This window comes from Oncorhynchus gorbuscha, linkage group LG16, assembly GCF_021184085.1.
Source record: "Oncorhynchus gorbuscha isolate QuinsamMale2020 ecotype Even-year linkage group LG16, OgorEven_v1.0, whole genome shotgun sequence".
In the NCBI taxonomy this organism is placed as follows: domain Eukaryota; kingdom Metazoa; phylum Chordata; class Actinopteri; order Salmoniformes; family Salmonidae; genus Oncorhynchus; species Oncorhynchus gorbuscha.
Window position 1 is genome coordinate 5,621,288 of NC_060188.1, and position 27,937 is coordinate 5,649,224.

At 44.6% G+C, this 27,937-nt stretch overlaps 2 protein-coding genes across 8 annotated transcripts in view; both read left to right on the plus strand.

The window, feature by feature from the left end:
• Positions 1-3,024, plus strand: part of LOC123999900 (TOM1-like protein 2) — a 40,549-nt gene extending 37,525 nt beyond the window's left edge. For all 7 annotated transcript variants that reach the window (XM_046305929.1, XM_046305924.1, XM_046305926.1 and 4 more), the window contains one exon: positions 75-3,024. In XM_046305929.1, coding sequence (XP_046161885.1) covers positions 75-220 — 146 coding nt within the window. In that variant the 3' untranslated portion in view covers positions 221-3,024. The remainder of the gene's footprint in view (positions 1-74) is intronic.
• A 5,734-nt stretch (positions 3,025-8,758) lies between these two features.
• srebf1 (sterol regulatory element binding transcription factor 1) overlaps positions 8,759-27,937 on the plus strand; it is a 37,518-nt gene continuing 18,339 nt past the window's right edge. Inside the window, 11 exon segments of the mRNA XM_046306062.1 lie at positions 8,759-9,097; positions 12,667-12,906; positions 12,909-13,072; positions 13,075-13,249; positions 14,595-14,758; positions 14,992-15,135; positions 18,321-18,539; positions 20,561-20,675; positions 21,151-21,311; positions 22,772-22,988; positions 23,214-23,398. Coding sequence (XP_046162018.1) covers positions 8,995-9,097; positions 12,667-12,906; positions 12,909-13,072; positions 13,075-13,249; positions 14,595-14,758; positions 14,992-15,135; positions 18,321-18,539; positions 20,561-20,675; positions 21,151-21,311; positions 22,772-22,988; positions 23,214-23,398 — 1,887 coding nt within the window. The 5' untranslated portion in view covers positions 8,759-8,994.

Genomic DNA, 27,937 nt, shown 5'->3' on the forward strand with positions numbered 1-27,937 from the left:
CGCAAAGTCAACAACTGACTAACCATTTTTATATGTCCTGCTGTTAACAGGGGTTGTCTCTCCTCTTCCTCTAGAGTTTGATAAGTTTCTGGAGGATCGAGCGAAGGTGGTCGATTCCTTACCATCGCTCCCTGGTGATGAGCCTGGTCCCCCTCTCAGCGCCCCCAGCGGCACCCGCAAGAAGGCTGAACGGACGGAGGATGCCCTCTTTGCCTTGTAGACTCTCCCCAGGAAACCTCTCTCTCTGAGGCATCTGCAGTACCTAGGTATCCCCTATCCGCCACTCCTGCCAAGCAGCAGTGTAGCTACTGAACTGAACACCAATCCTCCTCCTGCAGAGGACCATGCTTGCTGTCTGCCTGCCCAGCCGCGTTGCATCATGTATTACTATTGAGGTTTTGATCCGTCTGTCAGTGTGGGATGTGTCTGTCGTCTTGTATCTCATCTGCAGCTAGCTACCCTAAGGAGGATATAACCTAACATTGTGAGGATGAGGATAACATAACAAAACCCCGTCTTTATGTTCCTCTGAAGGTGTGAAGGTTAACAGAAAAAATCCTTCTGAAAAAGCAGACAGAGGCATATAGTCTATACAAACAGAGGAGGACTGTGTTATTTTAATAAATGTAGCTTATGAATAATTGATGCATTTATTTGTTTAACGGTTTGTACTGTACTATGTACTAGCGCTGCACTCTGTAGTTGTCTCTTTTTGATTATTTACTCATGTTCCTTTTTAGGTTTCCTTAACCCTTTCATTACCCATTCTACAGTTGGGAAATGTTGGTACAGGGAAAGGCAATGCATGAGGAAAGACTACTGTTTGACGGACTTCATGCTAGTGTTACTCAATTATGACACAATAGTTCTGCAGGGCCAAATAGCAAACATGACTTACCTGTATCTGCCTGCCTCCGCATTTCACAAGGGAGAAGGAAAACATATATACAGCTGCAAGCAGCCATGTCAAGGTTCAAGCCCTATGGCACCACAGCAAATATCTGTCACACAGCTTTTATATTTGCTTTCCTCTTTGAAAAGCTGTTGTCAACTTCCCTCCATGTTATCTGTGTGGTGTGTACATACTGTAGGGAAGAAAAGGGTCCAAAATAGTCTTTTCAATCAGAACCTAAGTAACACCCACCAAATATTTCTGATCGATATTATACAGGGGCTACCGGTACCATACATTGACTCGTTACCGTTACCCCTGTATATAGCCTCGTTATTGTTCCTTTATTGTTGCTCTTTTATTTTTTACTTTGGTTCATTTAGTAAATATTTTTCTTAAACTCTCTTATTTTTCATAAAACTGCATTGTTGGTTAAGGGCTTGTAAATAAGCGTTTCACAGTAAGGTCTACACCTGTTGTATTCCGCGCATGTGACAAATGGAATGTGATTAATACTAACACGACAACAGCCGTATGAGTTGCAGCAGTGACGTTCTGCTCTGGTACTACCTGTACACTATCTAAGTGTAGCGATGTTGAGTTCTTCCAAAGACTTTTTAATGACAAACTCATTTAGTAATTTTAATCAGAGGAGGTTGGTGGCACCTTAATTGGGAAGGGCGGGAACGTGGTAATGGCTGGAGCGGAATAAGTGGAAAGGTATCAACAACATCAAACACATGGTTTCCATGTGTTTAATGCCATTCCATTCGCTTCTTTCCAGCCCCTCAGCAGCCTCCACTGGTGTCTTCTGATATTGGGCTTTTCTTCAATGTTTTCCTTCCCCTTCTACCATGAGACCAATTTCATGAACTTCATGCACTTCTGGACCCTTGACCGTTTCGGTATGTTTATCCTTGTGTTAATAAGATGGGAACTGTTTTTATAGGACACAAGACATTTTCTTAGACTAATTGCATATGATTTTATATCTTTATGAAATTTCAGCCCTTTTCTGCTCTACAAAGCAGACTTTACAGACAGTCGTAAATAGAAAAACGGACACTTTTTCCTGATATGGAAATTAAAGGAATAGTGCAGGTGAAATATGGCACTGAAAATCGAATCAAATTGTAAATTTATGATGGCGTATTGGTAGCATACTTCACAGAAAATAGTTATTGCAAACATGCATGTACGTATGTTTTCATAAATATGTGTATATACATCAGAAATATGTGAGTATTACCTGCAGTACATGTTTAAAAGTCCAACTGAATTATTAGCTTTTGTGTCGGTCGCTAAGTTGAAAGGCTAACTCATTCATGTATTGTTTGGTCTCCTGGTTGTATACAGTAATGTCATGCAGGAAAATTCATTCCTCCCAGATCCTTTCTACTTTGGGGAAGCTCCCCTGCTCTCCTCTCTTTACACATACATGTGTGGAACAGAAATAGGTTCGGATGTGCTTCGGGAGGATGACCAAAAACATTATTTTTACCGTGTTTTATGTGTTTTTACTGTGGTCTAAATTGTCTGGTAAAGCTTCCTGTCTTTTATTTTTGAGGATTACAGTGGGTGGTAGCTGTGGGCTGTGACTCTGCTAGTGGGACTGCCCCTTTTAACCTGTTAACATTCTATTTGACTTTGCTTACCTACAGTAGGTAATGGAGTTAGATGAGGGCATAACATTCTCTTCCTGTTGTCAGGAAAACATGGGCTACAGACCTTTGAGGTAAAAGAGAATCGTTCTTCATTTAAACTCTTTTGCCAGTACTTTTCAAAGTTCATGCTTATAAAGCTTCTACAATTAACACCAAATGAATAACTACAAAACGCCATGACGTTTCACTTCAATAGGAACTATGTGTTTACTTACAAGTATCCTTATATACTTATCAAAGTTATGTGTATTATACTGTAAATGAGATACTCAAATAAGTAAAAAAGACCTTAATGTATTTTATTTAAAAACATCTGCTTCCAGATCAAACATTATTTGTAACAATCATTTATAAATATTAGAGGGTGATATTACAAACAAGTACATTATTTGTATGATTTGTCTTGGGCATTAATGTTGGAATGTGTTTGAGAATACTGTAACAGAATAAACTGTTATTAATGCGCTTGAACTCTGTTTCATTCTTGTCCTCGTTGGTCTTCTGTTGCTTTAATTCCACCTCTTATGAAATAGTAGCATACATTTTACAATCAACAGTTGCTGTTCCTCTTATGTCTTAACGCTGGACAAAGCATAGAGATGTTTGAATGAAGATTCTTTGTTACTGAACAAAAATAACATGTCACTTTAAACAGTTGATTTCTATGTGTGTCACTTTTTTATTTTTTTTTATAACCAGAAAGCGTTATGTATATGCTTACTCTTTTACGCTGTCCTCCGATCAGATGGTTGTGTGAACCTGTTGGGTTGCTATGGAACATGTGAACCTGTTGGGTTGCTATGGAACATGTGAACCTGTTGGGTTGCTATGGAACATGTGAACCTGTTGGGTTGCTATGGAACATGTGAACCTGTTGGGTTGCTATGGAACATGTGAACCTGTTGGGTTGCTATGGAACATGTGAACCTGTTGGGTTGCTATGGAACATGTGAACCTGTTGGGTTGCTATGGAACATGTGAACCTGTTGGGTTGCTATGGAACATGTGAACCTGTTGGGTTGCTATGGAACATGTGAACCTGTTGGGTTGCTATGGAACATGTGAACCTGTTGGGTTGCTATGGAACATGTGAACCTGTTGGGTTGCTATGGAACATGTGAACCTGTTGGGTTGCTATGGAACATGTGAACCTGTTGGGTTGCTATGGAACATGTGAACCTGTTGGGTTGCTATGGAACATGTGAACCTGTTGGGTTGCTATGGAACATGTGAACCTGTTGGGTTGCTATGGAACATGTGAACCTGTTGGGTTGCTATGGAACATGTGAACCTGTTGGGTTGCTATGGAACATGTGAACCTGTTGGGTTGCTATGGAACATGTGAACCTGTTGGGTTGCTATGGAACATGTGAACCTGTTGGGTTGCTATGGAACATGTGAACCTGTTGGGTTGCTATGGAACATGTGAACCTGTTGGGTTGCTATGGAACATGTGAACCTGTTGGGTTGCTATGGAACATGTGAACCTGTTGGGTTGCTATGGAACATGTGAACCTGTTGGGTTGCTATGGATCATGTCGACATGTCGACCTGTTGGGTTGCTATGGTACATGTCGACCTGTCGACCTGTTGGGTTGCTATGGTACATGTCGACCTGTTGGGTTGCTATGGTACATGTCGACCTGTTGGGTAGCAACATGAATGAGCTATTGGACATTGTAACCCAATGTATCTCTTCACTACCCGCAAACTGGTTGAAATATGTAATTTCAACAGCAAAACTAGTTAAATGTTTTTTCAACCAGTTTTGCTCACTGAGTATGGACATAGGGGAGCTGGAAATGGTGTCCTCCGGTGTTCTGTTGAGGAACAGCTGTTTTTTCCTGAATAGGAAATGTTCCGGTCTAGACTAAATGGTCAGGAGAACTCTTGTCCCTCCTGTATGATGATGTGGGTGTTCTATGGCTGTGCTGTTCTGCAATTCATTACTTTGGTTTCAGCTTTCTATTGTGTGACCTGATTATGCACATATTAACCAATAAAACACTAGCAACGTGTGACCTCTACAAACACTTTGTTTATGGTTATTTTCTTGTGTGTATTACATTTGTCCTTGCGATGGCGTTGGTATATGATAGTGAACACACATGGTAAATTCAGGCAAAAGACAAGCTCATAGTTCAACCTGGCGTAGTGGCCCACTGAGTGATGCAACAGACTCACTTCTTGCACCATGTTATTCATAGCACTGCATGTTTCCCCTGCCCTGAATCTTTCCCCTTATACAGTGGTGCAAAAAAGTATTTAGTCACCACCAATTGTGCAAGTTCTCCAACTTAAAAAGATGAGTTCTGTAATTTTCATTATATGTACACTTCAACTATGACCTAAAAATGAGAAGATAAAAATCCAGAATCACATTGTAGGATTTTTGATGAATTTATTTGCAAATTATGGTGGAAAACAAGTATTTGGTCAATAACAAAAGTTTCTCAATACTTTGTTATATACCCTTTGTTGGCAATGACAGAGGTCAAACGTTTTCTGTAAGTCTTCACAAGGTTTTCACACCCTGTTGCTGGTATTTTGACCTATTCTTCCATGCAGATCTCCTCAAGAGCAGTGATGTTTTGGGGCTGTTGCTGGGCAACACGGACTTTCAACTCTGGAGACTGGCTAGGCCACTCCAGGACCTTGAAATGCTTCTTACGAAGCCACTCCTTTGTTGCCCGGGCGGTGTGTTTGGGATCATTGTTATGCTGATAGACCCAGCCACGTTTCATCTTCAAGGCCCTTGCTGATGGAAGGAGGTTTTCAATCAAAATCTCACGATACATGGCCCCATTCATTCTTTCCTTTACACGGATCAGTCGTCCTGGTCCCTTTGCAGAAAAACAGCCCCAAAGCATGATGTTTCCACCCCCATGCTTCACAGTAGGTATGTGGTTCTTTGGATGCAACTCAGCATTCTTTGTCCTCCAAACACGACGAGTTGAGTTTTTACCAAAAAGTTATTTTGGTTTCATCTGACCAAAATTTGTCCATTCTCCCTTCTTTTGGATCATCCAAATGCTCTTTAGCAAACTTCTGGTGTCCTTTGACAGCTCTTTTTGGTGTCCTTTGACAGCTTTTTGTTCTTGGCCATAGTGGAGTTTGGAGTGTGACTGTTTGCGGTTGTGGACAGGTGTCTTTTATACTGATAAGTTCAAACAGGTGCCATTAATACAGGTAACGAGTGGAGGACAGAGGAGCCTCTTAAAGAAGAAGTTACAGGTCTGTGAGAGCCAGAAATCTTGCTTGTTTGTAGGTGACAAAATACTTATTTTCCACCATAGTTTGCAACTAAATTAATTAAAAATCCTACAATGTGATTTTTTGGATTTTTCTCATTTTGTCTTTCATAGTTGAAGTGTACATATGAAGAAAATTACAGGCCTCCCTCATCTTAAGTGGGAGAACTTGCACAATTGGTTGCTGACTAAATATTTTTTTCCCCCACTGTATACCTCCCCTCCCATGCCAAGGTAATCGTTTCCTGTTGATGTCCATGCAGACACTCCAGATGTGTTCATGCAACAATTAACGATTTTAATGAGTTACAGTTCACAAAAGAAAATCTGTCAATTTTTAAGTAAATAAATTAGGCTTAATCGATGGATTTCACATGACTGGGAATAGAAATACCTTAAAGTAGGGGCGTGGATCAGAAAACCAGTCAGTATCTGGTGTGACCATCATTTGCCTCATGCACCAAGACACATCTCCTTCGCATAGAGTTGATCAGGCTGTTGATTTTGGCCTGTGGAATGTTGTCCCACTCTTTAATGGCTGTGCGAAGTTGCTGGATATTGGTGGGAACTGGAACACGCTGTTGTACACGTCTATCCAGAGCATCCCAAACGTGCTCAATGGGTGACATGTCTGGTGAGTATGCAGGCCATGGAAGAACTGGGACAAGTTCAGCTTCCAGGAATTGTGTACAGAACCTTGCAACATGGGGCTGTGCATTATCAGGCTGAAACATGACGTGATGGCGGCGGATAAATGGCCTCAGGATCTCATCACGGTATCTCTGTGCATTCAAATTGCCATTGATTAAAATGCAATTGTGTTTGTTGTCTACCTTATGCCTGTCCATACCATAACCCCACTGCCACCATGGGGCACTGTTCACAACGTTGACATCATCAAACCCCTCGCCCACATGACGCCATACCCTCTGTCTGCGATCTGCCCAGTAAAGTTGCAACCGGGATTCATCTGTGAAGAGTGCACTTCTCCAGCGGGCCGGGGTCCATCGGGGGTGAGCGTTTGCCCACTGAAGTCAGTTACGATGCAGAGCTACAGTCAGGTCAAGACCCTGGTGAGAATGACGAGCACACAGATGATCTTCCCTGAGACAATTTCTGACAGTTTGCGCAGAACTTCTTCAGCTGTGCAAACTCAGTTCCAGCAGCTGTCCGGGTGGTTAGTCTCAGACCATCCCGCAGGAGAAGAAGCCGGATGTGGAGGTCCTGGGCTGGCATGGTTACACGTGGCCTGTGGTTGTGAGGCCGGTTGGACATATTGCCAAATTCTCTAAAACGACATTAAGGTGGTTTATGGTAGAGAAATTAACATTAAATTCTCTGGCAACAGTTCTGGTGGACATCCCTGCAGTCAGCATGCCAATTACACGCTCCCTCAAAACTTGAGATATCTGTGGCATTGTGTTGTGTGATAAAACTGCACATTTTAGACTGGCCATTTATTGTCCCCAGCATAAATTGCACCTGTGTAATGATCATGCTGTTTAATCTTGATATGCCACACCTGTCAAGATGGATTATCTTGGCAAATAAGAAATGCTCACTAACAGGGACGTAAACAAATGTGTGCACAATTTGAGAGAAATAAGCTTTTTATGTTGTATGTACATTTTCTGTTTTATTTTTTTCAGCTCATGAAACATGGGACCAACATTTTAGATTTTTGTTCAGTTTAGATCTGCCTGGATCTCCCTGACTGAATACAGTGCACACCCATAGACCTCTCTTGGATCTATGCTGATAATTGACTGCTCCTTTGGCTGCCTGTTGAGCAGCACACTGATCTCCTGGTGTGTTACCAGATTCAAAAGAGCACCATGTCAGTCAGGACAACAATCGCCCCAGGCAACAAAGGCAGTCCTGCTGACAGCAGGCCGGGCCCCTATATACTATATCTCTCCTGCTCCACTGCTTGCTATTCAACAACTAGTTTGCAGCTGTGCTACTGTCGGTCGTTGACCCATTTCTTTCCAGTACCACACCTTTGTTGTGCCCCCTTTGTGTGTGCTTGTGTTTTGGTGAGCTCACACACGGCTCACATGTCCTACTACAAACCACATATTGGATAATTTGATCAAGGTTATTATTGATTATTGAATGGTCTTTTTAGAGAGCCATTACTTTGTGTTAATTGTTTAATTACCATGGTTTGAATAATGTATTTTTGTTATTTATTCTTTGAAGAAAATATTTGCGTTGACTTTATGCTTACATGTCATTGTCCAACCAAAGGGGACTTCCATGAGCTTTGTTAAATCAACCCTGTTAATCTCGTCTTGCCCTAAAAGTTTTGAAGCCGCACTGGGCACTGTACTATGTCCCTCCATATATTTAGCCTGCTCCCCCTTCCCCTCCACGACTCCAGGAGAAATACATGATGTAACCACGGGAGCCAAAGTCGTGATGTCAGATCACCCCACTCGGTTTCCGAGTTCCCCATTGGTCGAATTCTCTGGTTCTACAGACAGAGTCATCACTACGGGCCACACAAGCTTGAACAGTTGTTAGCCCACCCCTGCTTGGCGTTGATTGGCTGTTAAGGACAAGCCCATAATAAACACCCATGCTTTAGTTTTCCAGAGGACAATGCCGTTTTCTCGATTATAAAACGTAATTAATGCATTATATAAGTAAAGACCACAAAACAAAACAAATATTAAAAACATGACATTTCCACTTTCAATTGATAAATTTGGCACTTGAAGAAGCTTATTAACGTTTGATATGTATTTCCCCACAGTGTTCATCCTAAATTATAGTAGTAGTAGTAGAAACACAGCTTTTTATTATTTGCAATAGCCATGCACAAATGTAAATACCATGGACACTGTATATCGTCCTGGAGTTGCCAGTCAAAAAAAGATATGAGACCATGAAGGGGGAGTCAGAATTCACAAGTGGTCGAGGGTTGGCTAGAACAAGTGTCACTCATTAAGCGCTCTGTAACTAGCTGGCTAAGCATGTGGATCCTCAATGAGCACTGTTTAGCGTGAGAAGTGTGCCTCTTGGGCATCAATATGAAGACAGAAGGCACTATTTGACAGATCAATAACAGAGTTTATCTCACTGGAATAATTGCAAATGTAGCTAGATACACAAACATCGATTTAAGTGGAAATCGTAAGTTTTTAGCCACAGTGAGTTAGCTAACCATAACGAGACAGCAAAAATGAACTTGTCTTTTGACGATCAGTCACTGGATAATCTGGATCCAACCATATCCCTAAATGACCCCAGCGATATTGACACGGCTCTGCTCAATGACATAGATGGTAAGAACGTTAAGCTTACTAGTAAACTAGCTAGCAAAACGGACAACTTTAACTTAGTAACGCGTTAGCTGTTGTTGTTGCGAATGTTAGCTAGCTAAACAAGTGACAGCAATAGCAGCAACACATACATGAAACAGCTTGTACACAGCGTTACTGAGTGAGGTATCATTAAGTACCTATAGGCACCCAGTGAGTAATTTAGAATGATGTACAGTTTAGTTAGCAAGTTAGTTAACTTACATTAGTTATGACCTTAAATCAAATTAACGAGCTTTATATTAGACTCAAACAGTAACGTAATGTGGTAGTAGGAGAAGGCTTCCTTCTCTCAGGGTCGAGGAGAATCCTAGCTAACCGTATGGAGCTAGCTAGCTAGCTACTGTCTGAGTTCAGTGCTTGTTTTTCTGTTGTTGCTGCTCTCGTTTTTGCGTTTTGGTTCTGATTTAACTCTAGACATTTTATATATGCTATTTTGCATGTTATTGATAACTTAAAACAATGTGTATACTACACGAGCTGATAGTTCACTGTTAGCTTGTGTGTGATGAACGGAACAGACGCTAGTTAATGTGCCCCGCCCCCTCCAACTTGTCCTGCTGACATCACGACGAGGTTAATGTCGAGCGTTCCCAGTCGGGTTCATTTCAAGAGGCGTGAAATAAGTCTATAACATGAATCATGATCTGATGGTTGCTTTTTACCCATCCATATATAATTCATATTTATGTATGAATGAATCATATATTGCAGTCTTATTAATAATGTTAATCGTTTATATTTAAATTAGTTAAGTTATATCGAACCTAGTTAAGTTAATGCATCAGTGCATTCAATTGAATGGTGGCTATTCGATTCGTTGGTGATATTAACTAATGTTATTTGTCAGTATAATCAGTGGTTGGTTGTTTGCCAACAACTGCTCTGCTGCAGCATCTCACCCTTCATTGATTCCATGCACTACCCTAAAAATTGACCGAGAGTAACCCAGCACTAAATTGTCCCATAGTAACCTCTTCTCATTGAAACCACAAGTGCTTCCTCTCTTTCTATCTTGGGGGCTGGTCTGCATTGCAAGTGTCTGAGGCACTTTCTGATTGGTCGGCAGTGATCACCTCATACAAAACATTGGTTTACAAATCCAGGCTAGTCAGACTGGTGTGCCAGTGCAGACAGAGAGCAAAGGCAGAAGCATGAAGTGTGTTCCGTTATTACTGGACCTAGTCCTTATAACATATGACTATTAGCTTGATGATTTGGTCTAAGATTAAACACAATGGTATTTCTCCTTGCCAGGGAACAGCCTCCTCACTGTGCTGTATGAATTTCATTTGGGATAGCCTAACCTACCACTTATTTCTGTTGGAAATCCAGAAGCTATAGACAATATTTATGAGCATCTCTAGCTGATAAAACAAGTATGCTATACAGTGTATTACCCTAAAACAAGGCCTGTTGTATTATTAGAGAATAACGTTTCAGTGTGAGTAATTAACTTGCTACTATTACTCAGTTCCATGTTCTAATGTAAAGTGCTACCATGCCATGTTTACCTGGAGGGTGCATCATAGCATAGTAAACATCACCCTTTTCATCAACACTCAATTCTTCTTGCGTCCCCATCCTCACCTACTCAGGGTTGTTGTCCTTTTGACAGACCGTGTGCATCATAATGCTGTGAATAGTAGTGAAGTAGCTGCAGGTCTGGGATGGTGTGACTGTGATCATAGTGTATTGTGTTGCCCATCTCGCTGTGGCCCTTTTGGAGCCCATTAGAGTGGCATAGAGCCAGTCTGCTCTGCTGCAGGGGCCCATAATAACCGCATTACTGACCAGGACTAAACTGAGCTGGCCCCATTTACTGTCCTGCTCTACTTCTCAGATCAGGGCCCATATCCCCAAAGTATCCGAGTATGAGTGGTGTTCTAGGATCAGATCTTTTGTGTTCATGATAATCTGATTCATTATGATCAAAGCGGATCTTAGATCAGCACCTACTCTGGGACACTTTGAGCCCAGTTCTTGGTTTTTCTAGTGGAGTTAGGGCAGAGATTAAGTGACACATTACCATGTGGTGTGGCGAGAGAGATGGGAGAAATGCTCTGTCAGTCAGTCACCCAGTGGTTCAAGTCTTAATTTAAGCCTTTAGTTGACAATCATGAAATGCTCCGATTGGGTTACAGGGTTTTATCTCTGCTCCATTCAGAGGCTCAGAAACGTGGTTTGGTCATTGGGAGGCACGCTGATGCACCCATCCCGTTAGCGAGATCATTTACGCCAACATCAGCTGGATTGCAGTGCGCCAAATTCAAATTAAATGACTAAAAATATGAAATGTTCATGAAATCATAAGTGCAATATAGCAAAACACATCGTAGCTTGTTGTTAATCCACCTGGCGTGTCAGATTTCAATAAAGCTTTTCGGCGAAAGCTATATATATATATATATATATATATATATCCAAGCGTTTATGTAAGAACATCTCTCTGTCGGCAAAATGTTACAAACAGCTAGCCGCCAAGTAGATTGGTCACGAAAGTCAGAAAAGCAATAAATTAAATCGCTTACCTTTGATCTTCGGCTGTTTGCACTCATAAGACTCGCAGTTACAAAATAAATGTTCCTTTTGTTCCATAAAGATTATTTTTATATTCAAAATATCTCCATTTGTTTGGCGTGTTATGTTCAGAAATCCACAGGCGCGAGCGGTCACGACATCGCAGACAAATTCCAAATAGTATCCGTAATGTCCACAGAAACACGTCAAACTTATTTTTTATAATCAATCCTCAGGTTGTTTTTTCAATATATAATCGATAATATATCAACCGGTACTTTAGCTTTGTCAATAGGAGAGAGAGACACAATGGCTGCTCCAAACTTTTGCGCAAGCAAAATTCTGGGGACACCCAGCTGATGTGATCTTTCTCGCTCATTTTTCAAAATAAAAGCTTGAAACTATGTCTAAAAAATGTTCACACCATGGGGAAGCAATAGGAAAAGGAATCTGGTTGATATCCCTTTAAATGGAGCGAAGGCATGTTATGGAACATGGAATTTTAAAAATAGAAGCCACCTCCTGGTTGGTTTTTCCCCAGGTTTTCGCCTGTAATATCAGTTCTGTGATACTCACAGACAATATTTTGACAGTTTTTGAAACTTTAGGAGTGTTTTCTATCTTAATCTTACAATTATATGCATATTCTAGAATCTGTGCCTGAGAAATAGGCAGTTAAATGTGGGTATGTTTTTCATCCAAAATCAAAATACTGCCACTCCCCCTACACTCAAGAGGTTTTTAAGATGTTCAAAATGAGTGCAGTATGGAGTGAACAAAAGGCTCTGCTGTGTGTGTGTGTGTACAGCTGTTTGTTCCAGTCTAGCTTTAACACATGATTCAACTAATCACAGTCTTCAACATATATTACTTTGTTTTAGTTTTGCCTTATTTGACCATCTTCTCCTGATTTCTGTGGCAATGTCATGGTTAACAAGGCATCCCCTGTCTCTCTCTGTCTCTGCTTCTCTCAATCTATGGAGTACTCTGACTATATCCCCATCTCTCCTCAGACATGCTGCAGCTCATCAACACACAGGACATGGTGGAGTTCAACCAGGACATGGCGGGTCTCTTTGACCCCCCTCAGTTCACAGGGGTCACCCCTACCCAGGACCTCCCTGCCCTCAGCCTGCCCCACTCCACCACCTCCCCTCCATCCAACACCTCCTCAATCCTGAGCAGCAGCCCCCACCTTGATGCTCTCCTGGGGCCCCCCATCATCCGCAGTTCCTCCCCCCCAGACAAGGCCTTCCACCCCCCACCTTCCAGCAGTCGCCCCTGGCCCAAGTCACCACCTCCACCCCTGTACCACTGCCTAGGCCGCAGCCAGCTCCCCAGCAGGGCTCTCCATCAGCCCAGGCTGCTCAGGGTCTCAGGCAGCCCAAGGTTGACCTGCCCCTGCCGGTCCTCTCCCCCCAGCCCCTGTTCCAGTCCAGCTTCCTCCCCCAGCCTCCTCCCCCCATACTGTACCCGGCCAGAGCCCCGTGTTCAGCGCCGCCCCCCAAGCCCTGTTCACCTCTCCTGCCCTCCAGCAGTCTCAGGCCCACACCCAGCAGATACGGATTAACTACAGCACCCAAAATGGCTACAAAGGTGAGGAACAGATTGTCTCCATTCCTCTGTATTAATAGTTGAAATGCTGGTAGTAAATGGATGAGAGTCACAAAATAAGGCCAAGGGAGAAAAACGAATGCAAGGAAACGTACAACTGAGTCACTCCCCCTAATCCTAACCCCTTCCACGTGGAGATGAAACATAGCTATTTTAATGGTTGTAGGGGTTTCCCCATGGCCCTCCCTGCTCAGCCCTGTCCTGCCAGGCAATGGGAGGGACGGAGGGACCCCACCATGTGTTGCTAGTAGTAGAGCCACATGGTCGTTAAGACGTCTTATTTATGATGCAGAGCAGGGCCATGCTGTTGTGTCTGGATGAGAGCAGAGCATGACTGGAGGAACAGTTTACACATGCTCACACTCCTACTGTCTCACCCACTCTCTCTCTGTCTCTCTCTCAAGGCGAAAGGTAGGGACTGACAATGAAAACTGGTATACAAAGCACAAACACTCACTCCCTGAAGAAAGTCCACTTGGTGTTATGTTATGAGGAGGTAGAGTTGTGTTCTATGGTGCAGTAACAGTAGTAGTTCAGCATGTTTCCAAAGGAGAGTCAGTGGGTTACTCAACAACCTCCGCTGACTGTCAGTCAAAATCCCAATCTAATACCCGTTGGTCAGAGTGAAGGGCCGTCCCTGAGGCTGAGAGGGTTTTTTGTCTACACTCTCTGAGCCATATTCAGATATACACACCTTGCATACCTGTGCAACACTGTCCCTTTAAGTGTCTCGCTACACTCGCATTAACATCTGCTAACCATGTGTATGTGACAAATAAAATGAGATTTGAAACTACAGTAAGATATCTGCCCCATGCAGCCATGCCCCAGCATTACAAACCTACTGACTCTGTGTAGACCAATGTCTTTACAGCCACCTGTACTGTTATGTTACACACTGCCTGCTACAGTCATCATATCGTATGTTTTCTAGAGGTCAAAGGTAATTCCTACAATGATAATCCATACTGTTATAAGTGTCTTTATAGCTACCAAACGTACCGTAGTGTCCACTCCCCGCTTCAGCCAGTATCCCATAATGATATCACTCACCAGGGGGAAAGGTCATACACTACTAAGCCACGCAAAAAATCTATGTGAACTTTGGCCTCGCCAAAGACTTATGGTGACGACAGTTTATACGGTGTTTTAGTTTTACAGCTGGTTTTACAGCTGGTTTTACAGCTTGAACTATTTCAAACACAATTGAGTCCATACCAGCAGGACGTTTTGAACCCAGAAACAAATTTTTAAGTACTCCCTCCTTGTTTCAGGCAGTTTTCTTCCATTTGGTGCCTAATGAACATGACCCTGATTATCTTTCTAGCTGTCAATCATCAAGGAGGCCCCGCCCAGCCCATGGTCAGCCTGCCGTCGTCCCCTTCCGGTGTTCAGCCAATGACCATCCAGGCTCTGACCACCACGGCCCCCATCCTGACCACCTCAGCAAGCCCCCCAGCTCAGACCATCGCATCACATCACATTCAACAAGTTAGTTTGTTCACCTGGAGTGAGTGCGTGTGTGTGTTATGTTTGAGACTCATTAACCCTAAGAGTATCAACACACCAAAAAAAAAAAAGATTTGTTCTTTGCATTCAAACCTATTATTGTCCTGGTATTTGTTTCATTTCTAATTTATTTCAATGGAACAGAACTGCTCCCTCAGGCTTATAGTCTAACCCTCCATCTCTCTCTCCCTCTCCCTCGCTCCTCCTCCTCTCAGGTATTGCTCCAGCCCCAGTTTATCAAGGCTGAGTCTCTGCTGCTGACCACCCTGAACCGTGACCCCTGTATGGTCACTACTGTGGCCTCTCCATGCATCACCTCCCTGGCCACCACCACATCCCAGACCACCCACTCACTGCAGGTAGGAACCACATCCCAGACCACCCACTCACTGCAGGTAGGAACCACATCCCAGACCACTCACTCACTGCAGGTAGGAACCACATCCCAGACCACCCACTCACTGCAGGTACGAACCACATCCCAGACCACTCACTCACTGCAGGTAGGAACCACCACCACAGCCCAGACCACCCACTCACTCCAGTTAGGAACCACCACCACAGCCCAGACCACCCACTCACTCCAGTTAGGAACCACCACCACAGCCCAGACCACCCACTCACTCCAGTTAGGAACCACCACCACAGCCCAGACCACCCACTCACTCCAGTTAGGAACCACCACCACAGCCCAGACCACCCACTCACTCCAGTTAGGAACCACCACCACAGCCCAGACCACCCACTCACTCCAGTTAGGAACCACCACCACAGCCCAGACCACCCACTCACTCCAGTTAGGAACCACCACCACAGCCCAGACCACCCACTCACTCCAGTTAGGAACCACCACCACAGCCCAGACCACCCACTCACTCCAGTTAGGAACCACCACCACAGCCCAGACCACCCACTCACTCCAGTTAGGAACCACCACCACAGCCCAGACCACCCACTCACTCCAGTTAGGAACCACCACCACAGCCCAGACCACCCACTCACTCCAGTTAGGAACCACCACCACAGCCCAGACCACCCACTCACTCCAGGTAGGAACCACCACCACAGCCCAGACCACCCACTCACTCCAGTTAGGAACCACCACCACAGCCCAGACCACCCACTCACTCCAGTTAGGAACCACCACCACAGCCCAGACCACCCACTCACTCCAGGTAGGAACCACCACCACAGCCCAAACCACCCACTCACTCCAGGTAGGAACCACCACCACAGCCCAAACCACCCACTCACTCCAGGTAGGAACCACCACCACAGCCCAGACCACCCACTCACTCCAGTTAGGAACCACCACCACAGCCCAGACCACCCACTTACTCCAGTTAGGAACCACCACCACAGCCCAGACCACCCACTCACTCCAGTTAGGAACCACCACCACAGCCCAGACCACCCACTCACTCCAGGTAGGAACCACCACCACAGCCCAAACCACCCACTCACTCCAGGTAGGAACCACCACCACAGCCCAAACCACCCACTCACTCCAGGTAGGAACCACCACCACAGCCCAGACCACCCACTCACTCCAGGTGACCAGGTGGCGAATCGCATCTCTGCATGTCTGGCAGACCAGTGTGGATGACGGATCACCACCCAAGCTGAACCGGCAAGACAGCTGCTCTTCCTCCCGGGGAAGGACTGCCCGTTCCATGATCTCGAACGGTTGACAACTCCATTGTGTCCTCCTCCCAGAGCCTAAGAACCTTGGCATCCCCACCCTGTCGTTCTCAACTAACATCAGTTCCTTAGGTTCATGCTCTACAACACCACCCTGCCTCACACAGGAAGCGGCCAGGACCTAATCCAGGCACTTGTCATCTCCCGTCTGGATTACTGCAACTCGCTGTTGGCACCCTGCCTGTGCCATTAAACCCTACAACTCATCCAGAACGCCGCAGCCCGTCTAGTGTACAACCTTCCCAAGTTCTCTCACGTCACCCCACTCCTCCGCTCTCTCCACTGGCTTCCAGTTGAAGCCATCCGCTACAAGACCATGGTGCTTGCCTACGGAGCAGTGAGGGGAACGGCACCTCAGTACCTCCAGGCTCTGATCAGGCCCTACACCAAATAAGGGCACCATCCACCTCTGGCCCAGACCTACCACACAGTTCCCGCTCAGCCCAGTCAAAACAGCTCTGGCCCCCAATGGTGGAACCACCACCACACCTTCCGGAGACCCAGAAACCCCCCTCTTTAAGGAATACCCAGGATAGGAAGTAACCAGATGCACTATTGTAAAGTGGCTGTTCCACTGGATGTCATAAGGTGAATGCACCATTTGTAAGTCGCTCTGGATAAGAGCGTCTACTAAATGACTTAAATGTAAATGTAAATGTAGGTAGGAATCACATCCTAGAGCACCCACTCACTGCAGGTAGGAACCACATCCTAGAGCACCCACTCACTCCAGTTAGGTACAACCACCACAGACCAGACCATCCACTCACTCCAGGTAGGAACCACCACCACAGCCCAGACCACCCACTCACTCCAGTTAGGAACCACCACCACAGCCCAGACCACCCACTCACTCCAGGTAGGAACCACCACCACAGCCCAGACCACCCACTCACTCCAGGTAGGAACCACCACCACAGCCCAAACCACCCACTCACTCCAGGTAGGAACCACCACCACAGCCCAAACCACCCACTCACTCCAGGTAGGGAACCACCACCACAGCCCAGACCACCCACTCACTCCAGTTAGGTACAACCACCACATACCAGACCATCCACTCACTCCAGGTAGGAACCACCACCACAGCCCAGACCACCCACTCACTCCAGTTAGGAACCACCACCACAGCCCAGACCACCCACTCACTCCAGGTAGGAACCACCACCACAGCCCAGACCACCCACTCACTCCAGTTAGGAACAAGATGGTAGAAATAATAATGTCATAAAGTAGTAACAGCATTTAGAAATGGTAATTTTCCCAAAGAAAAATGGTCTAAAAGTATTTTTATGGTAGTGGAAGAATAGAAAGTATTGTGGTGTATAGGACATCGTGTCAAACATACTGCCTGTTTGAGGGGGAAACAGACTTAATATACTTGATGATGACTAAAACTGAATGGAAACTGTGTAGAAATGGTCTTGGACCTACATTCATACAGTTTCCTCTGTCCAGCTCACCAATGCAAAATTCCAAAAACGATGGATAGAGAACAATTTCTTGCACATTTTGACGGCAATGGTATCTACCACATTTTCATTGCGGCCCTCTGGACGTCGTTGAAGCCCGAATGAGTTTGACACCCTGATCTAGATGCTACTTTAGTGATTGTCTTCTTAGAAACAATGTCTCTCCCTCTTCTTTCTTTCTCCCTCCCTCTCTTTCTCTCCCTCTTTCTTTCTCCATCCCTCCCTCCCTCTCTTTCTCTCCTCCCTCTTTCTTTCTCCATCCCTCCCTCCCTCCCTCTTTCCCTCCTCCCTCTTTCTTTCTCCCTCCCTCTCTCTCTCCTCCCTCTTTCTTCTTCCATACTCCCTCCCTCCCTCTCTCTCTCTCCCTCTAGGCTCTGATGAGTGGTGGCACCTTCCTGACCACAGTGCCAGTGATGATGGACTCTGACAAGCTGCCCATCAACCGTATCACAATCAGCAGTAAACCTATGGGCCTGCCCCCCAAGGGCGAGAAGCGCACCGCCCACAACGCCATCGAGAAGCGCTACCGCTCATCCATCAACGACAAGATCCTTGAGCTTAAAGACCTGGTGGCCGGGACTGAGGCCAAGGTATTAATATTGGAAATATATACGTATATTTAAAAAAAAACATATTTGCAAAATATTATTTGCAACATACATTTTAAGCAGGAGATTCCCATTGAGATACAGTAGAGCTTTCAAGAACTGAATCATCTGACAGAGAAAAGTAACTGGCTGTGTCCAAATACCCATACTAGCGTACTACATTCTGCATACTCATTTAGGCTGATCTAGTTTAAGTCACTCGTCTTTTCCGACTCGAGTGTTTGACAACAGCTGATAATTAGATAAATTGACACGCTGTACCAAAACGAATGAATAGCATTAACGAGTCAACGCAATCGCATATTTTTTTCAAAATACTATACATTATATATATTTTTTGCATACTGTTTAGTACGCTAGTATGGGTATTGGGACACGGCCACTGTTTTGTTTGTGGATTCCAATGTCAAGACGTTAATGCTGTGTTTGTATTATATCGAGGGAAGCTCATTGGTTGCATTCAAATGCATACTGTTTATCAGAGGCTCTTAAAATCTTGCATTACATTTATATTCAACTTTTTCTTCTGCTAAGCTGCTCAACAAGATGTATTCACCTTTTTCTTCTGCTAAGCATCTCAACAAGTTGTTGTATTTACCTTTTTCATCTGCTAAGCTGCTCAACAAGATGTATTCACCTTTTTCTTCTGCTAAGCAGCTCAACAAGTTGTTGTATTTACCTTTTTCATCTGCTAAGCAGCTCAACAAGTTGTTGTATTTACCTTTTTCTTCTGCTAAGCTGCTCAACAAGATGTATTCACCTTTTTCTTCTGCTAAGCATCTCAACAAGTTGTTGTATTTACCTTTTTCATCTGCTAAGCTGCTCAACAAGATGTATTCACCTTTTTCTTCTGCTAAGCATCTCAACAAGTTGTTGTATTTACCTTTTTCATCTGCTAAGCTGCTCAACAAGATGTATTCACCTTTTTCTTCTGCTAAGCATCTCAACAAGTTGTTGTATTTACCTTTTTCATCTGCTAGTTGTTGTATTTACCTTTTTCATAGCTGCTCAACAAGATGTATTCACCTTTTTCTTCTGCTAAGCATCTCAACAAGTTGTTGTATTTACCTTTTTCATCTGCTAAGCAAGATGCTCAACAAGATGTATTCACCAAGATGTATTTTTTCTTCTGCTAAGCATCTCAACAAGTTGTTGTATTTACCTTTTTCATCTGCATCTCAACAAGTTGTATTCACCTTTTTCTTTGTATTTACCTTTTTCATCTGCTAAGCTGCTCAACAAGATGTATTCACCTTTTTCTTCTGCTAAGCATCTCAACAAGTTGTTGTATTTACCTTTTTCATCTGCTAAGCTGCTCAACAAGATGTATTCACCTTTTTCTTCTGCTAAGCATCTCAACAAGTTGTTGTATTTACCTTTTTCATCTGCTAAGCTGCTCAACAAGATGTATTCACCTTTTTCTTCTGCCAACAATCTGCTAAGCTGCTCAACAAGATGTATTATTCACCTTTTTCATCTGCTATTCACCTTTTTCTTCTGCTAAGCAGCTCAACAAGTTGTTGTATTTACCTTTTTCATCTGCTAAGCAGCTCAACAAATTGTTGTATTTACCTTTTTCTTCTGCTAAGCTGCTCAACAAGATGTATTCACCTTTTTCTTCTGCTAAGCATCTCAACAAGTTGTTGTATTTACCTTTTTCATCTGCTAAGCTGCTCAACAAGATGTATTCACCTTTTTCTTCTGCTAAGCATCTCAACAAGTTGTTGTATTTACCTTTTTCATCTGCTAAGCTGCTCAACAAGATGTATTCACCTTTTTCTTCTGCTAAGCATCTCAACAAGTTGTTGTATTTACCTTTTTCATCTGCTAAGCAGCTCAACAAGTTGTTGTATTTACCTTTTTCTTCTGCTAAGCAGCTCAACAAGTTGTTGTATTTATCTTTTTCATCTGCTAAGCAGCTCAACAAGTTGTTGTATTTACCTTTTTCTTCTGCTAAGCAGCTCAACAAGTTGTTGTATTTATCTTTTTCATCTGCTAAGCAGCTCAACAAGTCGGCAATTCTGAAGAAGGCAATAGACTACATCCGCTACCTGCAGCAGTCCAACCAGAAACTGAAAAAAGAGAACATGGCCCTGAAGATGTCTGCCCAGAAGAACAGTGAGTGGTTCTTCTCCTCCCTGCCCTGGCTCTTCTTCTCCTTCTATGCCTGCCCTTTCCTCTCTTCCATCCTCCCTTTATCATGATCCTATTGTTATTCTTTATGAAGAAGAAGGATTCTTCATGGCTAAAGCTTTTAATTGCTTAAAGAAGTGCTTTGTGAAATGCAGTCATTGTCTGATAGCTAGTGCTGGTTGTGCTCGGATCAAGAGCTGGGCCCGTATTCATAAAGCGTCCCAGAGTAGGATGGCTGATCTAGGATCAGGTTCCCCCTGTCCATATAATTGTATTCATTATGATTTAAAGGCTAAACTGATTCTAGATCAGCACTCTGAGACATTTTATGGATACAGATATAGTTGTCATAACAGTGATGAGGTTGGCCTGAACTATTGTGAGGTTGATCCATTCTTTCTCTACCTCCCTCCTCTGTTTTCTCCTTCTCTCTCCTCCTTCCTCTCTCACTCCTCTCCAGAGTCTCTGAAGGACCTGGTTGCCATGGAGGTGGATGGCCCACAGACGGACGTAAAGAGCGAGCTACCCACCCCGCCGCCATCCGACGTGGGCTCTCCCACCTCCTACTCCCACTGTGGCAGCGACTCAGAACCCGACAGCCCCATGGGGGAAGACAGCAAGGTGGGTTTCACAACCTGAGACGTGAAACCTCACTGAAAAGCATTGAGTGGAGCCAGTCAGGATACTGGATGTTACCCGTAACTAGGGTTGAACTTGACCTTCACTTGAACTCTGGTGAACTCTGCATCCAGCAAATGAATAGATAAAGCATGTCTGGTTGGAGGGGTGTATACACATTGCCTGTGAGCATCAGAGGTGAACCAGTTGCATACACCGCTTGAGCAAGACATTAATTAGCATTTTTTTTACTACGTTCCTCCATTGAGTTAAAAAAACTTCTGATTCCAGGAGGACCATGAGCTGTTGCTATCGATAAGATGTCTGACTCATAATTTTCACCTCGAATAGAAGTAGAGGGACTTTTGTCAGAGGTTGCTTGTTGTGAGCGCTGAGGGAACTTTATGCACTTGGCCAGATGATTCTGCATCGTTGTTGCATTCTGCACGTATGATTTGACACAGTATTTGCAAATGTACGCTGCCTTTCCTTCTACATTAGCTGCAGGGAAATGTCTCCACACATCAGATAGTGCCCGTGGCATTTTCCTGTAAAGATGAAAACAAATACAATTCCATGTAAAGATCAATGGTTAAGCAGTTAGATTAAACAACTCCTTTGTAAGATAAATGTTTTAAAATGAAACATGTATGGAAACAGGTGAATTAACACTCCTCAGTTAGCAGCCTCAAGCAATTAAAACCAACATGGTAGCAGAAACTAACTAGCATAAATTGTTAACAAGTTATAAATGATTTAAACACACTTTGCTGTAGGCTACTATTTACTAGTTAACAAATAATCATGTTTGTCATATAAAATATATTCACCCCACCCAGTATTGTAATCAAAACTTACCAGAAAGCATGTAGTCCTTGGCTCAGACAGTGTATAAGTGTGGGCTCAATAGCATCTCATTAGAGTGCAATATCTTGAGAATTGGCTGTACATCTGATGGAAGAGTGCACTGCACATGTGATGGATGAATGCACTGTCCATGCAGAGGGTTGGAATTCCATTGAATTGGAGATAGTTTAACCAAAATATGCCACAGACCTAGAATTGCCTTGTCTGTACCACAAAAAAGGTTCACTGTTATAAGCTAACATTTTTGAAGAATTTAAGCAAAATTCCCCAAATTCCAGAGCTTAACTTCCCATGGAAAATTTCCGGAAATTTCCCGGAAAGTTTCAGACCCATTGCAACCCAACCCATAACTAACAACATGCATCCTGTAGCAACAAGGCTGGAGACAAACTTAAACAGAGAAGCTAAACCATTGTTTTGTTCAATGGCTAACCATTGGTGTCTCCAATTATCATGGAAGGTAAAACTTACGATAATAAATTATAGTTCTTAGTTCTAATTCCCTGATTACAATTCTAGTTCCAGTTCCATCTCTGCCTCTTGCTTTAGTTCTATTTCTAACCCTGACTCCTTGTGTTCTGTCCTCTCCCGTCCAGCCGGCGGTCAATCTGATGGACACGTCCGCGTCCACTCCGGGCAGTGCTGGCATGCTGGACCGCTCCCGCATGGCGCTGTGCACATTCACCTTCCTCTTCCTCTCCCTCAATCCCCTGGCTGCCATGCTGTGTGGAGGGATGGGCTCCAGCACCACCGCTAACAACCAAGCAGTGCATCCTGGGACAGGCAGGATCATGCTGGGCCTAGACAACGCAGGTATGGAGGGAGGGAAGAAAATGGGGAGGGTGGCGGAGGTGTGTATCTTACTCCTAGTGAGTTCATCTAATACTCCCATTTGTATTTTCTTGTAAGTCCATCTCTTCTTTGTCTGTGTGTGTGTTTGCGTGCGCGTCTCAAACTCGTTATGTGTTGTTGTATCTCCAAAAGTCATTCTGTGTGGGTGTCTCCAAAAGTCATCCTCTCTCTGTGTTTTCCTCCTAGCTGACTCGTGGGGCTGGATGGACTGGGTGCTACCCACTCTGTTGGTGTGGCTGCTGAATGGTGTGCTGGTGGCTGGGGTTCTGGTCAGAGTGTTGGTCTATGGAGAGCCAGTCACCAGGCCCCACTCTGGATCCTCCGTGCTGTTCTGGAGGCACCGCAAGCAGGCAGACCTCGACCTGGCACGGGTGAGAATATGGAGAATGTGATTTCGTCAAAATGGCATCCTATTCACTATATAATGCACTATGTAGGGAATCGGGTGTATGGTGTTCACTCACTGCTGTACAGTGGTTCTTCCTTTAAAAGTTACAAGCTTATGCTGCGACCATTAGTGCTAGATGGTGGCATTCTGTCATTGCGCCACACTATCACAGGGCGGAGTTAGAACGCTGATCTATCGATAGTCTAAACTGTGGCACAAATTGACTGTCTTTTCTTAAATGAATGGAAGTGTTTTCAGTCTGAGAGTCTCCTCTGGCACTAGAGTCCTGCATCAGGCAACAACAAAAACTGTCGCTGTGTGCCTGGAGTTAAGCGAGAACATGGGTAAATGAGGGAATTACACTTGACATGTGGACTGACGATTTTCCCAAAAATAGGCACGGTGGGCTTTTGGTTTCTCTCACTCTAAAAACAAATAAATAATTCTAAATAACAAAACTGGCTTTATTTACAAATGATTAAGAATGTCTCACCCCGTGTTCAAGAATGGCCTTTTTCCCTTTATTCAGATTATAACCTCTCACTTTCAATTATTTGAAAACAAAATCATCTAAAATATCATATTGTGGTTAAAATCAAATATTCTAATAATAAAAAAAAAACGTTATTAATTGGAACCTTTATCAAGTGGAAGTGGGGAAAAGTAAGGAACTTGTCTGTCGGCCCTGCATTAACCTCTAGTGACACCCCATCTCGTGAACGGGACCGTTGTCATCATCTGACACTAATTAGCATAACGCAACGGACATAAATATTCCTATTCATGAAAATCACAAATGAAATCTATTGAGACACAGCTTAGCCCTTTGTTAATCACCCTGTCATCTCAGATTTTCAGAATATGCTTTACAGCCAAAGCAAGACAAGCATTTGTGTAAGTTTATCGATAGCATAGCATTTTGTCCAGCTAGCAGCAGGTAACTTGGTCACGGAAATCAGAAAGGCAATCAAATTCAATCGTTTACCTTTGATGAGCTTCGGATGTTTTCACTCACGAGACTCCCAGTTAGATAGCCAATGTTCTTTATATTATATATTTTTTTAAACATTTTTTATACTTTATATTATTTTTGTAGGCGAAATAGCTCCTTTTTTTTCTCTTCACGTTTGGCTGAGAAATCGCCCGGAAATTGCAGTCAGGAAAATGGCGAAAAATATTCCAAATTAGCTCCATAATATCGACAGAAACATGGCAAACGTTGTTTATAATCAATCCTCAAGGTGTTTTTCAAATATCTATTCGATAATATATCAACTGGGACTGGTGGCATCTTAGTAGGAGAGAGAGAAATAATGGCCGCATTTGTCCTTTACGCACCAAACACTCTGAGAGACTTCAGCTGACCACTGATGCAATGTTGACGTTCATTAGGGAAGCCATAGAAAAAGTAATCTGGTTGATAGCCCATTCACTACTCAATAGGGATGCATAGGAATGCAGAGCCTTCTAAATAAAAGTCCCTTCCTGTTTGGATTTTTCTCAGGCTTTCGCCTGCAACATCAGTTCTGTTATACTCACAGACAATATTTTTACAGTTTTGGAAACTTTAGTGTTTTCTATCCTGCTGTCAATTATATGCATATTCTAGCATCTTGTCCTGATAAAATATCCCATTTACTACAGGAACGTTATTTTTCCAAAAATGAAAATACTGCCCCCTAGTCACAATTTAAAGACCAAAATTGGTAAAAGAAAATTGTGATAAATAAAAATATATACCGGTTTCATTTAAGGACCAAAAAAATGCCAGCTCTGCCATATAGATTGTAAAATAGTTGGGAAGAGATAAACATATTGATTTTTTAATGGTAACTGTGTTCATAAAAAAAACTATGACATTGTGACCAAAGAGAACAGATGAAATTGACAGTTTTACATTTACATTTAAGTCATTTAGCAGACGCTCTTATCCAGAGCGACTTACAAATTGGTGCATTCACCTTATGACATCCAGTGGAACAGTCACTTTACAATAGTGCATCTAAAACTTAAGGGGGGGGGGGGTGAGAGGGATTACTTATCCTATCCTAGGTATTCCTTAAAGAGGTGGGGTTTCAGGTGTCTCCGGAAGGTGGTGATTGACTCCGCTGTCCTGGTGTCGTGAGGGAGTTTGTTCCACCATTGGGGGGGCCAGGGCAGCGAACAGTTTTGACTGGGCTGAGCGGGAGCTGTACTTCCTCAGTGGTAGGGAGGCGAGCAGGCCAGAGGTGGATGAACGCAGTGCCCTTGTTTGGGTGTAGGGCCTGATCAGAGCCTGGAGGTACTGAGGTGCCGTTCCCCTCACAGCTCCGTAGGCAAGCACCATGGTCTTGTAGCGGATGCGAGCTTCAACTGGAAGCCAGTGGAGAGAACGGAGGAGCGGGGTGACGTGAGAGAACTTGGGAAGGTTGAACACCAGACGGGCTGCGGCGTTCTGGATGAGTTGAAGGGGTTTAATGGCACAGGCAGGGAGCCCAGCCAACAGCGAGTTGCAGTAATCCAGACGGGAGATGACAAGTGCCTGGATTAGGACCTGCGCCGCTTCCTGTGTGAGGCAGGGTCGTACTCTGCGGATGTTGTAGAGCATGAACCTACAGGAACGGGCCACCGCCTTGATGTTGGTTGAGAACGACAGGGTGTTGTCCAGGATCACGCCAAGGTTCTTGGCGCTCTGGGAGGAGGACACAATGGAGTTGTCAACCGTGATGGCGAGATCATGGAACGGGCAGTCCTTCCCCGGGAGGAAGAGCAGCTCCGTCTTGCCGAGGTTCAGCTTGAGGTGGTGATCCGTCATCCACACTGATATGTCTGCCAGACATGCAGAGATGCGATTCGCCACCTGGTCATCAGAAGGGGGAAAGGAGAAGATTAATTGTGTGTCGTCTGCATAGCAATGATAAGAGAGACCATGTGAGGTTATGACAGAGCCAAGTGACTTGGAGTATAGCGAGAATAGGAGAGGGCCAAGAACAGAGCCCTGGGGGACACCAGTGGTGAGAGCGCGTGGTGAGGAGACAGATTCTCGCCACGCCACCTGGTAGGAGCGACCTGTCAGGTAGGACGCAATCCAAGCGTGGGCCGCGCCGGAGATGCCCAACTCGGAGAGGGTGGAGAGGAGGATCTGATGGTTCACAGTATTGAAGGCAGCCGATAGATCTAGAAGGATGAGAGCAGAGGAGAGAGAGTTAGCTTTAGCAGTGCGGAGCGCCTCCGTGATACAGAGGAGAGCAGTCTCAGTTGAATGACTAGTCTTGAAACCTGACTGATTTGGATCAAGAAGGTCATTCAGAGAGAGATAGCGGGAGAGCTGGCCAAGGACGGCACGTTCAAGAGTTTTGGAGAGAAAAGAAAGAAGGGATACTGGTCTGTAATTGTTGACATCGGAGGGATCGAGTGTAGGTTTTTTCAGAAGGGGTGCAACTCTCGCTCTCTTGAAGACGGAAGGGACGTAGCCAGCGGTCAGGGATGAGTTGATGAGCGAGGTGAGGTAAGGGAGAAGGTCTCCGGAAATGGTCTGGAGAAGAGAGGAGGGGATAGGGTCAAGCGGGCAGGTTGTTGGGCGGCCGGCCGTCACAAGACGCGAGATTTCATCTGGAGAGAGAGGGGAGAAAGAGGTCAGAGCACAGGGTAGGGCAGTGTGAGCAGAACCAGCGGTGTCGTTTGACTTAGCAAACGAGGATCGGATGTCGTCGACCTTCTTTTCAAAATGGTTGACGAAGTCATCTGCAGAGAGGGGGAGGGGGAGGAGGATTCAGGAGGGAGGAGAAGGTGGCAAAGAGCTTCCTAGGGTTAGAGGCAGATGCTTGGAATTTAGCGTGGTAGAAAGTGGCTTTAGCAGCAGAGACAGAGGAGGAAAATGTAGAGAGGAGGGAGTGAAAGGATGCCAGGTCCGCAGGGAGGCGAGTTTTCCTCCATTTCCGCTCGGCTGCCCGGAGCCCTGTTCTGTGAGCTCGCAATGAGTCATCGAGCCACGGAGCGGGAGGGGAGGACCGAGCCGGCCTGGAGGATAGGGGACATAGAGAGTCAAGGGATGCAGAGAGGGAGGAGAGGAGGGTTGAGGAGGCAGAATCAGGAGATAGGTGGGAGAAGGTTTGAGCGGAGGGAAGAGATGATAGGATGGAAGAGGAGAGAGTAGCGGGGGAGAGAGAGCGAAGGTTGGGACGGCGCGATACCATCCGAGTAGGGGCAGTGTGGGAGGTGTTGGATGAGAGCGAGAGGGAAAAGGATACAAGGCAGTGGTCGGAGACTTGGAGGGGAGTTGCAATGAGGTTAGTGGAAGAACAGCATCTAGTAAAGATGAGGTCGAGCGTATTGCCTGCCTTGTGAGTAGGGGGAAGGTGAGAGGGTGAGGTCAAAAGAGGAGAGGAGTGGAAAGGAGGCAGAGAGGAAAGAGTCAAAGGTAGACGTGGGGAGGTTAAAGTCGCCCAGAACTGTGAGAGGTGAGCCGTCCTCAGGAAAGGAGCTTATCAAGGCATCAAGCTCATTGATGAACTCTCTGAGGGAACCTGGAGGGCGATAAATG